This window comes from Thunnus albacares, chromosome 22, assembly GCF_914725855.1.
Source record: "Thunnus albacares chromosome 22, fThuAlb1.1, whole genome shotgun sequence".
Taxonomy (NCBI): domain Eukaryota; kingdom Metazoa; phylum Chordata; class Actinopteri; order Scombriformes; family Scombridae; genus Thunnus; species Thunnus albacares.
The window spans coordinates 11,428,223-11,442,595 of record NC_058127.1 but is presented as its reverse complement, the minus strand read 5'-3'; the positions used below and the strand labels follow the sequence as shown (position 1 = coordinate 11,442,595).

Here is a 14,373-nt window from a genome sequence, read left to right as displayed (position 1 = left end):
CAGTTTTATGTGACAGGGCTGCTATATAATGTGATTGTAAATGTTTTTTCTCCATAAACAAAAAGCTCAAAAACTAAAGAATACACTCTATCTGTTCTCTGAAAGCTTCATTAAAGATTAATCACCCATTTATCTGTGGTTGATGAGGTATTCATGAATGATTTGTGATTCATAAATTTGGTATAGAGACTAATTATGAGGGGATACTGTGATAGGTCATAATATGAAGGGTTAAAGGATAGGTTCACAATTTTTCTAGTGTCTAAAAACAACATTCAGGTGCCCAACACATCACCGGCACCCTGCTGCCCCGCATCCATCAGGAACAATGTCTGCTGAGGGTGTAGGTCATCATCATCTTCATCATTTCACACCCAAACCACAGACTCTTTACTCCACTTCCATCAGGGAGGTGATCCAGAAGTCTCCTCTCCTGCACCAGCAAACTGTTTTTCCTACTGCTGTCTCTGAACTGTAATAAACCCGAACAAAGTGAACTATTTACTCACCACAACATCACTTTATGTAACATACTGCATCACTGTACAGGTGTGTATCTATACATCTACGTTGTGTATATCTTGTCAGCTGCTCATAGTAATTTATATTATGCACATCAGCACTTTAAGCCTAAATTGTACAATTGGATGCCAACCGCATCTCACTGTTAAGTACTTGTAATCGGTCACTGTCAATAAAGTTGAATCTATTCTAATCTAATATGAACACTGAGAGGTTTTCCTCCCTGTAATCATCATCATCATAATTATATCTGCAGCATTTACAGTCTTTTAAGCATCAAATTGTTTTCTTTGTGTTTCCTCGGACAGTGTTTGCCAGTGTTTTCATACTTTATTGTATGGAAAATATCTTTTCAATATTTGGTATTTTAGTATAAAATGTTAAAAAATGACATATGTGCATTAATAAGAGAAGTTAGACAGACATTTAAAGGTAATGCAACAGTTACTTTGCCTTGTAGTTAATTACTCTTATATGCAGTAATCAGTGAAGTTGTTCAATAACTTTTGAGGGAAGTAACTGTAACTGGTGACTAATTTTCAGTAACTTGCACAGCACTTGTGAAGAGTAAACTTTCACACTGAATTTAAAAATGTCTGCAACAGCAAGACTATACGTTTTATTTTGAAAATCCTGACCGGAACAAATATAGAGTTCATTCTTGTCAGTCAGTTTGACACCAAATAAACTCAGTAAACAGCTCCAATGTGCATGTTGAACTGTTGTTTGAAGAGCAAATTTAGAGATAACGTTAGACCTTTGTATTAATTATTAACTATACGACAACAACTTCACACTGAAATAATAAACTGTTGTCTTGTGTTAAAAGTTAAGACACTCATCTATTTATGCATGGTTTTAAAAGGATTCACATTCAGAAATCACCAGTGGTTCTAAAATATAAGTAAATATACAAAGTGTAGATGTTGTTGATACATGTGGTGATTGTCAACAATAAGATGAAGCCCGGTTTATTGTGCAATATTTATTTTACCTAGAGGTAAAAGTAAATAGAAAATAGAAAACAGTCCTGTTAAAACAAATAAAGAACAGACACATTGACATCATGAGTCCAATGCCCCCACATTGCTTTAGTCTCAGAGACATTTCCTGTTATTTTGACACACAAACATTTGTATTTAACTTCCTTGTTCTAACGGCACAATTGTTTCTACACAAGCGAAGAGTACTGAGATGTGCCAAATATTCCTCATTTCTTAGCAAAAATACTGTAGATTCCTTACTCACTTCTGTTTAAATTGTTAAAGTAATCATCTCAAAGATTTTCATTTAAATAAATGTCTGTTGAGTCACTATCTACAGCCAAATGAATAACACAAACTCTGATGAAAGCCTTTGCATTTGCAGTATTCTGAGTATTACGAACTGGTTGTCGGTGGCGACGTTCCCATGAAAAATCTCAAGCGGCGCTCAGTTAGTGACGTGTTTTCCCAGCAGTGGTTGGTCCTCCAGAGAGGGAAGGCGGAGCTAATGCAACAGACTCACTCTTCAACTCACCTGTGTGTGAAGCAGCGTACCGTTTTTTTCAGGTCTCTGCTGGCGTTGTGAGTAAACAGTTTGGATCTCTGGGGACTGAGGTCCAAAAACACACCTGCAGTTACCGCTTATCGCCATAGGTGGCGCCAAAGAGAACAAAACGAAGATCTTAGAGATTGTTACTTTAAAAATAAGAAATCCATAAAAGTCATATAGCTTCTTTTTCTCCATGAACGACTATCTTTTTTTTTTTTTTATCATTTTTATCAGATTTTTGCCTCACACACATGTACCTCTGTCTTTTTTCTCCTTTACTGCTATTATTATTATTATGTTTTATTGTGAGTTTTTCTTATTTTATGTGTTTATCTTGATATTTATCATAATTTGCACCTGTGATTCTTCTTGCAATGCTGAACCTTTTGTTTACCTGTATGTTTGTACAACACACCGCCATAAGAAATGCTTGACTAGACACCGAAAAGCTCACATTATTTATAGCTGAATATATTTATACTGTAGTTTGTCTCTGAACATGGTGGTTTAAATACTACTTCAAAGAATTGTACACACTGTTTGGTGGAAAAACATCTTAATCCCTTCATTTCTTTTGATTTAACTTATTTATCTCCAAAAAATAGTCGCATTTAGAGACTTTAACTCTAAAGAATATCAGAAGTGAGAGATCACGTCTTGTATGAAGGCCAAATAGGTTCAAATATCACAGTGTAGTAACTGTCTGTCAACAGTAGAGAGCAGCATTGCTGAAGGCTACAACACAAGATTTTGACTCCTGATTGAACATTCAAAGCACGTAGCAAAAAGAAAAAAAAAGGCCTCTGCAATGCAGGTCAGTGGGTTAGTGGAGGATCTATAGTGTCTGTTCCTGTCAGCTCTGCTGCCTGTGATCAGTGTTTGTCTGGTTTAAGCTCTACGTCGACATTATATTTCATATCAAACTGATGCACTAGTTAAAGGACTGCTTGTGAAATTTAACTGAAAGCCGCCTTTAATAGCATTGTTATATTGCATGTACTTGCCTTTTATTTAATTGTTATATTTTACTTAATTTCCACCCTTTCCTTCTGCAATACCTAAATAAAAACCCAGACTGGTTAAAATCAGTGATCGAAGTAACTAAGTATGTTCATTAAAATTCTGTATTTATGTACAATTTTTAGGTACTTATATCACTTCAGTCTACTCAGATTACATTTCAGAGATACATTTGTACTTTTTTATTGTATTTTTTATGTACTTTTCTCTCCACTAAATTTATTTGACAGCTATAGTTACTAGATCAACATATGAGGCTAGATTTTACATACAAAACATGTAATAATTTTGTGATTTATGACACATACTCATAGATTAAACTGTATAAAATTACCTTCAGCCCAACCCATTACAAAGGTAAAATGCTCATTCCATATCAACACATCAGTAACAATAATCCACTAATATAATATATAACAACATAAGACTCTTCACTTTTGATATTTTAAGTACATTTGATCAATAATTCTTCTGAACTTTTACTGAAGTTCAGTTTTGAGTGCAGAACTTTTACATATAATCAAGTATTTTTGTACACTTTTATATTGTTTTAAAAGCTCTGAATACTTGTCCCATCACTGGTTTTTGATTTTTTTCAATGAAACTACATTTTTCATGATTATACCAACATTTACTGGAGCACATTCCCACTATATGCAATCAAATAATCAATATGTAATCTAATTTATTTTAAAGAGCATCTGTGTGTTTAATGATCAGCCAAAGCTTCTGTATCTTCTATTTAAACTAACTACACAGGCCTGATAAGTAAGAGTGAGAGTGCATTTATCATGTTGGTGGAAAACGTCATGTTAGGGCTCGACTGTATGAATGAAAGAAATGTGAAATCAATAAGATCCACAGAATGGCAGCAACACCCTACTGAGCTATTTATTGATCATTTTATGGCAGCGGGGACCTAATTTCATGGCCCGCTTTGAGATTAAGAGATGACATTTTACCAGGATGAAGTCAGCTCTCTTTAAAAGTCCGTCAAGCTGAGGAAGAGGATGTTTTGCACACTTTAAAAGGCTTCAGACATTGACCTACAACCTGTTAACCCATTAACGCACGACATAGAGGCAATACTTTATCTTGAGCAAATAAACTGCAACTGCTGTTGACACTCTGGAGTGACTTTAAAAGTCTCTGAGTTAAAGGATAAATACTCCCTGAGGGATATGCCCATTTCCAAAAAAAAAAAAAAAAAAACACAACACAAACATATCACAATCCCAGCCGAGTGGAGAAAAACAGATCATTCCTTACCTGTGAGGTGAAACCTGAGCACACAGGCTCAGAAAACTAGCGGGCATGTAGAAACAAGAGGGCGAACCGGGGAAAAACACACAATTGAAAGCGTTTGTATCCCTGTGTGAGGCCACAGGAGCTCCGCTGCTGTCTGGAAAAGTGCATAAAGCAAACGTGATTGCAGTTAACTCTCCATTATTTTGAGATTATGTTGTGTCTTTGCAGTGAGTGTATCATGCGCTCTGTTGTGTTTTACGGGAACATTCAAGCCCTTTGTGAGTGCGGGCCTTCAGGGTAAAATGATACGGGGTCAGCCACTGAACAACAGAGGATGGCTTTGGGTGCTTTTTTGTATTGATTTCCATCTTCTTTCCTGTTTCTGTTGTCATGGGATAGATGCCACATGTCATCTATGAGCTATCACCTATAACTCACTATTTGGACTCTCATATTTTACAGGCACAGCAGGAATAAAACCCCTCAACTCTCTTCTAAAAGCTGTCACAGCCAAATAGATCACATATATATAGTATTATCCAAGCATTTAATTTCGCTAATGAGATCACGGTCGAAAGCCTCGTCTGCCTCCAGTCATCTCTGAGTGGACGGTAATTTACTTTCTTGTTCCCCTTTGGATGGAGCAGCACTTCACTCTGATCCACTTTCCAGCACCTCCAGTCTGCTCTGGAGACCAGTGAAGGCTGATTTGTTCGTCCCCTGGGGGGGGGTGTATGTCTAAGTGACCATTTTCATTACTTAAAATTGAGAGTATTAAACATTTTCCCTCAATAATTCTTCTCAGGGTGTAAAAAGGTAATCATGTCAAAACATGGTTGGTCTTTCTACTTGAATAAAAAGCTATTTTAGACAGTTTAGCTGCTTTGTAATGTAAGGTAACTTCTGTCTGACTCTTCACAGTATCCCCTCATAATAAGTCTCTATACCAAACTACAAAACTTTGTTTTTCAGCTCTAAATTATGGAACATTTCACCGCCAGAACTAAAAACCCAATCAGAGCTTAAAGTTTTCAATACAACGATAAAGACAAAGATGTGAATACTGATGCAGTGTGTATACATACATGTCTGTTTTACCTGACTTCCTGTTTTTGTCCTGATTCTGTTTCATCAATTAATTTGTTTGACTGTTTGAACCCAGTTTTAAAAGCTACATGCCCTTTAAACATTACATCTTGCTTTTCTTTATATAACAATGTTTATCTATAAGGGCCCTGTTAGATAAAATAATAATAAAATAAAATCAATCTAGTCACTATAAAATAAATCCAGATCAGAGTTGTTTGTTCTGTTGTTCTGTAAATATTATTCTCAAAAAAAGATGTTTGAAAAGTGCAGATCACAATGGCTGCATCTCCAGTTATTTATATAAGTACTTGGCAGGAGTCTTTCATCTGAGATGGGAGGAGGGGTGGAGGTAGAGGGTAAGTGGGGGGGAGTGCAAGAGGGGCGGGGGTGTGGTGGGCCATGTGGCAAATCCACCACTTCTTCAATCGCCCCCCTTTGCTCCTCCTTTTGGGACTGGCGTGCGGGCACATGAAACAGCTGGTGCGCTCCAAAAACCAATTATAAAGGCCCCTGGCCCCCCACCTGGCTGCCTGTGATCGTTAGCACCCACAGACGAGCTGTAATGAGGGGGGTCACCACCGCCGGGATGGTCAGATGGGACACACAGCAGGTTCAGCATATAGATTGGCTGACTGTCCAGACCTGGATGTATAGGTGGAAATTGGAATTTTAGATGTAGGGGAGGCAAGTGTTTGATGATTTATTTACATTGGACACTGAACTGAGAGCGGGGGTCCTGTCCAGAGCTCTGTAGAGTTATTCAAGTGGAATTTTTTTATAGCTGCAGTAAATTCAACGAGTCAATACACAATTCTTGATACCAAAAATTTTCTTTGGGTTGAAAAGACTTGTGACTGATTTAGTCCTGCATTGAATACAATGAATGTGAACAGCTCAGGTGTTGGATGCAGCAGGCTCGTGCTATTGATTCCTTTTCTACCGGGTGTCATTAAAACTCCTCAGCAGGGGATCTGAATGAGAACCACACAAGCCCACCTCATTAAAATACATTTTTCTGTATCGTGAGGCCATAAGAAAGATGGGCTCACATTGATTTGAGGCCCCGATGCTGAATGTAGGTTAAGTCTCACCGTAAAGAAGTGAAATGATTGACTGGATCTGTTGGTTTCAATAAATCATGAGTTTGTCCTCCTGCTAGTGGACTGAAATCATATTTGATTTGGATCAAATCTAAATTGGTTTCTGGGAGAGAACATATCAGATTTCGTGAGGGATAGAACAATAAAGTCCTGGACTGGACTTGTTCCCTGTGTTGTTTTCAGTCCTAAATCCATCTATCAAGACTGACTTTCAGTAATATTTGAAAACAGGAATTACTAAAACTAGAAAAATGGAATCATATGAAAAAACAACACTTTTTTTTATTCATACAGCGCCTTTAAAGGCACTCAAAGACGTTACACACAACAGCAGCAACAGAGCAGCAGGAAAGACACACTGTTAAAAGTAGAAAACAAATGCAGTAAAAGAGAATAAAAGACAAAGAAGACATGCTGTCATTTAAAAGTATCCAACTAAAAGCTGAGCATTAGTTTGGGGCAAACGCGGAGGAGTGCAAGCTAGGCTAACTGTTAGCCCCACACAAACCAGCGGCTCCAACAATCATGTTCTCTAATGTTCTCTGGACAGCAAAATGGATTATTTCACTCCCCCATCACTGCTGGTCACTTGTTGACATGTAAGAGCTGTCAACATCCAACCAAGACATGTACTTTTCTCTCTAAATGCACTTTAATGCATTTGCTGCTAACTGCTTGCTCTTTTTGTTTTTCTCTCTTGGGATTTATATGTTTTTATCATTTTTTGAAGGGAATTTTTAGATATACAGTATATCTTTATCCTTTGCACTGCTGTAGGCTGGGAGGAACATTTCATTTTTTTGTGTATGCAAATACACAAGAAAATGACAATAAACTAAATCTTGAATCTTGAATCTTGAAAAAGCAAAATCTAACAATCAATAACATTTTTGCTGGAAGCAGACAAGTTAAAAGGTATCAGACCAACCCCAGAAAATACATCATGAAAGGCTCTTAAAGATGCAAATATCAATCAATTAAAAGTTAAAGCACAAAAAACTAATTAAGATATTTTAATTCAACAGTAGAAGTACAGTAACAATACAATCTCGCAGCCATTGTTGAGCTGTTGTTAGTTAGTTAGTTAGTTAGTTACTTAGTTTGCTCCTCACAGATAGTTTAATTATTTGAGTCTATAAAGACAACAGGAACTAATCTCTGTCCAGGAGTATGAAGTTCTACAAGGTGATAAAGTCACCTTGAAACAACCTAAAGAGGTCAGCCGGGGTCAACATAATCCCCTGTTGTACACCTACACACACACACACACACACACACACACACATGCATGAATGCTTGCACATAATCCCCCCCCCCCCCCCACACACACACACACACACGCTCACTGAAGCCCAACTCAAAACAAATATAACATTCAGTGTAATGAATAAGTGATCAGCTGCACTAAATAATAAATGGTTCACATTAATATCGGCGTCAAATGTGAGACTTTAGTGTTTTAACCTCTGGCTTGAGGACGGAGCTAATAAACTGATAAATGATAAATAACACAGTGACAGACTTCAGACATAAACCTGCACCGCTTCGAGAGAATCACACACCTCCAGCTAAATGTGTTAACAGTGTGTCAACGCTCTGAGTATGTGGCTGTGAGGTGTGAGATGGCTCCACGCTGTACGACAGGCGTTTTTATGCCTCTCTGGCATCCAGCACCCTCGGGTGCCCCCGTAGACACCGTATTCACAATCAGCTGTAAAGAGCGTCTGCAGCTGCATAAATACACTGAAATTAAAACGGCCATTTGTCATACTTGTTTTGTTCACATGGGGTTCATTTTAACTGTGCTCAGAGCGTCTTTGTAAAAATATCTGAAGCTGAAGTCCAATTTTTAATAATTCATCCTTTTTTATGGGCCAGTTTCCAGCCAGCACATCCCAACTGAACTTGGCATTTATTAGTTAAAATCTTGTTTAAAAACTACTTAAATGTTTCCCATCAGGCTACTTTGCAGTATTTCAACTGGAAAGTGTCCACTGAGCGTGTTTATAGATAGCCAGGTGGAGAGTTGGGGGTCTTTGATTCTGTTTTTGGGCTCAAGCTTCAAATGCATTTGATAAATATCAGTTTAGCTGAACTACATTTATTTTCAAGACAACACTGGTTCCCAGTCTTTTTTGTGTGTGACCGTCTTCATCCCAGTCGAACTTGTGAGCCTCCTCACACTTGTCTTGGAGCTGTGAGCAATGTTTCCTTCTCAGATTGCTTCATTTCGATTGTTTTTTTAACAGTATTAGAGGTCAAACTCTCCATAATATGAGAGAAATCTGAAAAAACAAACAAAATAATTTTGTCTTTCCTCTCTTGTTAGGCATCTTGACTGGATTTCCACCTTGGAAAGTGAGCAACTAAAAGCCTCAGGTTCACTGCATGTCATGTTATTTTAATAATTGCAGATTTGTAAAGGAATTTGTACCACTAAAGTACAAAATCAACCTTGACAAGTCCTGCATTCTTACCTTATTGTGTACCTTGTAGAGAAGAATAGTTTTAAGATTCATATTAGCTGCTGAGACGTACACATTCTTAAATTTAAACGACCTCAAATACTGGAGAACTGATTGGTCTCTGGGTGTAAAATGAAGCTGCCAAGTCTGTGTGCACTGTACCTAATGGGAACTTTGAGGCAATAGAGAACACACAATGCGGAGCAGTGGGTGGTCAACAGGGGCCCAACAACAAATCTTTGCACTGGGGCCCCTGACAGGTTAAGCCTACCATGACTCCAACAACTGAAGAACATTTCATCCTCTTGAGCCAGACTTGAAACTAAGCACTGAGTGATATATCAAGGTTATTGTTGTACATGAACAGGTCCAAACAGCCTTCTGAGGTCTTATAATAACAAATAAATCAGCATAAAGAACCCAGAGAGGATCTAATCATTAATAATGATAGTAGTAAAGGTTTTGAAAAGCCTCTAAATTCTGTAAAAACTAATTTTTAGCCCTTTTTGGAGCCCCTTTCTTAATAAGACAAGCTTGGATCCAGACATATAGGTGAGCTCGGTGTCAGTTCAGGCGCCCCCACAGGTGCATTTTTGCGGTGATCACGTGTGGACCCGCCCCGCCTCGCCGCCTCCAATAAAGCACAGCAAAAGTCACCGCTCCTCTTCATGCAACCAAACCAACAGCGGGGCAGGCGCAGAGGAGCGACGGCGGGGACGGAAAACGAAACCGTACTGTGTGTGTGTGTGTGTGTAAGAGAGAGCGAGAGAAGGCGGTTCAAGGCGGCGCACAAAGATGATTAATTAGTAAAATAAAGCCTTCGGTAACCGGACGCCGCAGCTGATCTGAGCACTCGGGGCTGAGCGGAGGACACCGGCGCATGTGGAGGTTATGTTTTCAGAGGAGGCCAGCAGGTAAGTCCGCCAGTCTCTCCCTCTCTGTCTATCTCTTGGGCGCAGTTGTGCGTCAGCGTTTTCACTTTGAATCGTGAAGCTGAAATATGTGCGTGCTTTTTGAGTATCCGGAGGGAGACTTCAGTTCGTGACAGACGAGCTCACAAACTCGGCTCAGTTTTTTTGGCATCCATAATTTACAAGCCGCAGTCCGGCTGCGTGGAGATCCGCAGCACGCAGGTTCCTGCAGAGCATCAGGAGGCTCCTGCAGGCGACATGTGCGCTGCCTGCCCCGGGGGGCTTTTTAAGGAGAGACCCCCTAATACGACCGAGCGACTATAATTAGATCACTGAATACTATGAGAGTGATTGGATCAGTTTTTAAAGAGCGCATGTGTGTCCAAAGTGCAGGCTTTAACAAATGAGAGGTGATATCTCGCTGCATCCATGGCTGATATCACTGGAGTGCAGATAACGTGACAAACAGCTCCATTTACGTTCAACTCTCGATTCTTCTTGATTGTTTACATCATGTGCGTGTGCTGATCTCATTTAACCCTAAAACTAACGGAGAGAAAATACGTTAAGCATCATTTGAGAGGCGCAATCAAGCCTAATCATGCCTTCAAGCCTTGTGCGTCGGAGTTGTTTTTTTTTTTTTTAGAGATATCTGTGCTACACTGATCAGATTATGATATTATCAGTTGTTCCAGTTATAGTCAGCGCATTCAGTGCATGAAAGCAGGAGTTTTTAGTAGCAGATCAGTCACACCAGATGCTCACACTTTATGATTTTAGTGAATTAACGCCCCATGTTTCCGCCCCCCTCTTCACTCCTCTTCCACCAGTTTTAATAGGCTGCAGCGGCAGTGAGGCAGCTCCGTGCGCACTGGAAACCCAGGATTCAATTGGTGGAACCAGAAGGGGAGCCCCGGCCTTTTCCCCTGCAGGAGGAGCAGAGTTGGAGGAAACCGAGTGAGAGAGAGAGAGAGCGAGAGAGAGAGAGAGAAGCCGCTGCCAAGACAGAAGCAGCAGCAGCAGCAGCAGCAGCAGCCTGCGCAGTTAATAAAACGGCACAGCCTCCTCTGCTGCACGGCATGAGGGGCTTCACCCAAACTGCGCACTGACTCTGCAGGATGCACCGCTGCATCTGCGTAGCTCGTTAGACACAAACAAACAGACACAAGCTTGTTCCGGAGCTGTGCAGGAATTTGACAGTGGGAATTAGGTCTAACCGGTGGCTGACCACAGCGTTTTGCCATTCCTCTGCTCCGGAGAGCCTCGCTCTGTGGCCTTGTAGCGGACATGGGAAATGTAAACAGAAGTCGGGCTGGATTTTAAACTACGCACACGTCCCACGTCCTCCTCCCGCCTCCTCCTCCTCCCGGGGTGTCCGAGATGGAGATGGAGACGGAGAGGGTCGAGCCGGAGCAGGAGGGAGAGGGAGAGGCAGAGCCGCCCATGCACAGCGTCCACGGAACCAACCGGATCAGACCGTCCTCCTACCGGGCCCTGCGCAGCGCCGTGTCCAGTCTGGCCCGCCTAGATGACTTCAGCTGCGAGAAGATCGGCGCAGGGTTCTTCTCGGAGGTGTTCAAGGTGAGAGGAAGTGTGTGTGTGTGGTCTCAACAGGGTGATGAATGATGTTTATGCCTCACTTTTGTTTATGTTTTGCACAGGCTGGTGTGGCAGACATGCACCAGGTCTCCATGGTTACACAAAACCAAAGTTATGTCTCTATGTGGTTAATTAAGATGATTGAACTGAGTCAAACTTCTTGTCATCCCTGAGTGAGTTGTTGACTTCCTGGCAACTCAACTTGATCCTCACTATATATGAAAGAAGCGGTAGCTATGGCAACCATATCATCTTAAACCAAACATTAAAGAAGAAAAGCTGCATGATGCTGAATAACAGCAGGAGGAAGTTGATGATGGGGGATTTTTTCTAGGGGAGGAGAATGGCGTCATGGTGGAAATTTACACCTCACTGTCCCGTTTAATCGTCCACACGTGTTTGCAGTGACCCACATGCTGTGTAAGATGGACAGAGTGTGTTTTGGTGTGTAAGCCGATACGGTCAAGGCAGGTAGATCTGGCACATGTGTAGGTAACCCTATCTCCCCCTATCTCTGTTCGGACCAGTAGCCTTCATCCTTTTGTCACGCTGCAGTTCACTTGCATAGAGACTAATTCCAGGCGACGCCTCATTAGTGGCGGCCACATACAGCCCAGTCTGATGGTGTGAGAGATGGCAAAACACAAGGAGCAGCTGGCCAGGGAGCAAATTGCATCACCCTTTGAGATGTGGGCATGAATTATATGCTAATATGAAAGTTTGTTTTGATGAACAAGCCATGGAAATTAATTTTATTTGAAGGCCCTGAAATGTTACAGATGTGTTTTGAGCGTCACAAAGCTGAAAGAGCTTCATCTTGAAGCCTTTTGCTTTATTGACCATCAGTGTTTTGTGTGTATTTTAGGAATAATTCTTCTAAATTGGAAACAATCTGTTTTCCGTGGTTAGAACAATATGTCAGATTGCTGAACATAGAGCAGATTAGCTGATTGTCTAAAAGATCATTAGACATATTTACATATTTAATGAATGTCTTCCTGCACACTGAACATTAAAGCCCACATCCGTTTAAAAATGTGTTTCCTTATCGTTAGTTCACTTGGATGTTTGTGCTTCACTGTGCAGAGTTTCACACTAGGAAGCTGTTTTCACATTTAACTGCCGAAGGAGGAAAGTTTCTCCGAGTTTAAGGTGTGTATCTACGTACAAGCAGGATTTGTTATATCACAACTGGTTCGGAGCCAATCATAGTCTAGTATACAGCTTAAACAAGTGTCATGTATGAACTTGAAGCCTCCAGTACACAGTAGTGTCCAGAGGTTAAACTTGTGAAATGAAAAGTATTTGCATATTTAAAGACTTAAGGATTTTTAATGAAGAAGGAGTAGATGTAGATTAAGTCTTTAGTTGACACAAATGTCTTTTTTTTATGTGTCTTAAAACATATCTGGAGGGGATCTTTTAACGATCAGTCTGTGCTCTGGGGGCGGTGAATTAGTTGCTCAATAGTGTGATTTAAAGGTTTGATGACTGATTAACTGCCTGTTTGGATGCTCTGGTTTTGATAAAGGACAGATGATTATATGTTAGAGCCCTGCCCCCCTTCTTCTAAATAACTCTATTCAGTGCTCATGGATGGACTTTCCCCTCCTTTTTCTTCTTTGTTTTGTAATTTTGTCTTTTTAAATTTGTTTTCAACTGATGAAAAAAAAGAATAAAACCTCTAAATAATGTTTAAAATCTGTGTAAAAACGGTGCTTTGTAGACAGTAGCATTAGCATTTTATGTCTGTACAGTCTGTTTTTTGTAATATTTCTCTTCACATCAGCACCGACCAAAGTATCATGGTTTGAAAAATGTAATTTTTAATATTGAATTGAATATATAATTGTAAATTGATTTCTTTTCTTTTCTTTGGGAAAGTGTGGTGAACATTTTTTGCTATTTTTAGACTTTAGATTAAATGATCAATTGATTAATATTTAAAAAAAAAAAAAGCAAATCTCTCGTGAAAATACTTGATAGTTGCAGCCTTAGTTTGTTATTTTCTTTACATATAAATCTAATTTCTAGGAGTGAAGCTGTGTGAAAATGAGTTGGCATACTGTGCAAACAGCTACATGTATAAATCTACTTGGAGCGATGTATCACCATGTTATGTAACATCCTAACTAGATATCCCTCATATCGGTCATGCTTCAAACACAGGTGTCAGTCTCTTCTGCCTGGTTCGTGTTTCAGTGTTTATACTAATTCAACAGATAAATCCATGTTATATTTTTTAGGAATCTTGCATCCATCCAATTTTAAATGATTCAAATTGCTTATCAGATAGTGTTAAACCTTCATTAATCCTAAAGCGGACATTATAAAACGTATGTTTAACTCTGGTCAAAGTCCAGTTATGTTTGTTCCCTTTTTATGTAATTGCTCTAGTTGACACTGTGGTCATTTATCATGCAAGTATTCACAGAATTGTGTGTTAAGATGGAGAGGAAGCCTCAATCTTCACTTTCAGTTATAATAACCTGTAAAATAAACACTTCAGAGGTCCAACTGCCTACAATAATATATTTTTCTTAATAATAAATTATCGGGAGCCTCTTCCGTATTTCAGTATGAGTGAAAGTTGTGCCAAGATCTGCTGGAGCTGAAGTGATGTGTACACACTGCTCTCTTCTGCTTCCTCTTTCCAGTTATTTGTTTGATCTTTGGGTCTGTACCTGGATGTATGATGTTTATTTAAGGGTGGTGAGAACCTTGCATGTCGGTGTTGTGGCTTGAAAACTATTATTTTCAATATTGATTTAATCTGGTGGATATTTTACTGACTAATTGATTGGAAGATGGTGATAAAGTTTCCAGAGCTGATGTTTAAAGTTCTTAATTTACTAACATATAAGAAAATAAGGAAATCTTCACATT

The 14,373-nt window shown here is 39.6% G+C and overlaps 1 protein-coding gene across 1 annotated transcript in view; it reads left to right on the top strand.

Annotated features, from left to right (window-relative positions):
* Positions 1 to 9,637: 9,637 nt before the first annotated feature.
* tesk1b (testis associated actin remodelling kinase 1b) overlaps positions 9,638 to 14,373 on the top strand; it is a 28,831-nt gene continuing 24,095 nt past the window's right edge. Inside the window, exons 1-2 of the mRNA XM_044341320.1 lie at positions 9,638 to 9,891; positions 10,719 to 11,469. Of these exons, the coding sequence (XP_044197255.1) occupies positions 11,269 to 11,469 (201 nt within the window). The 5' untranslated portion in view covers positions 9,638 to 9,891; positions 10,719 to 11,268. The remainder of the gene's footprint in view (positions 9,892 to 10,718; positions 11,470 to 14,373) is intronic.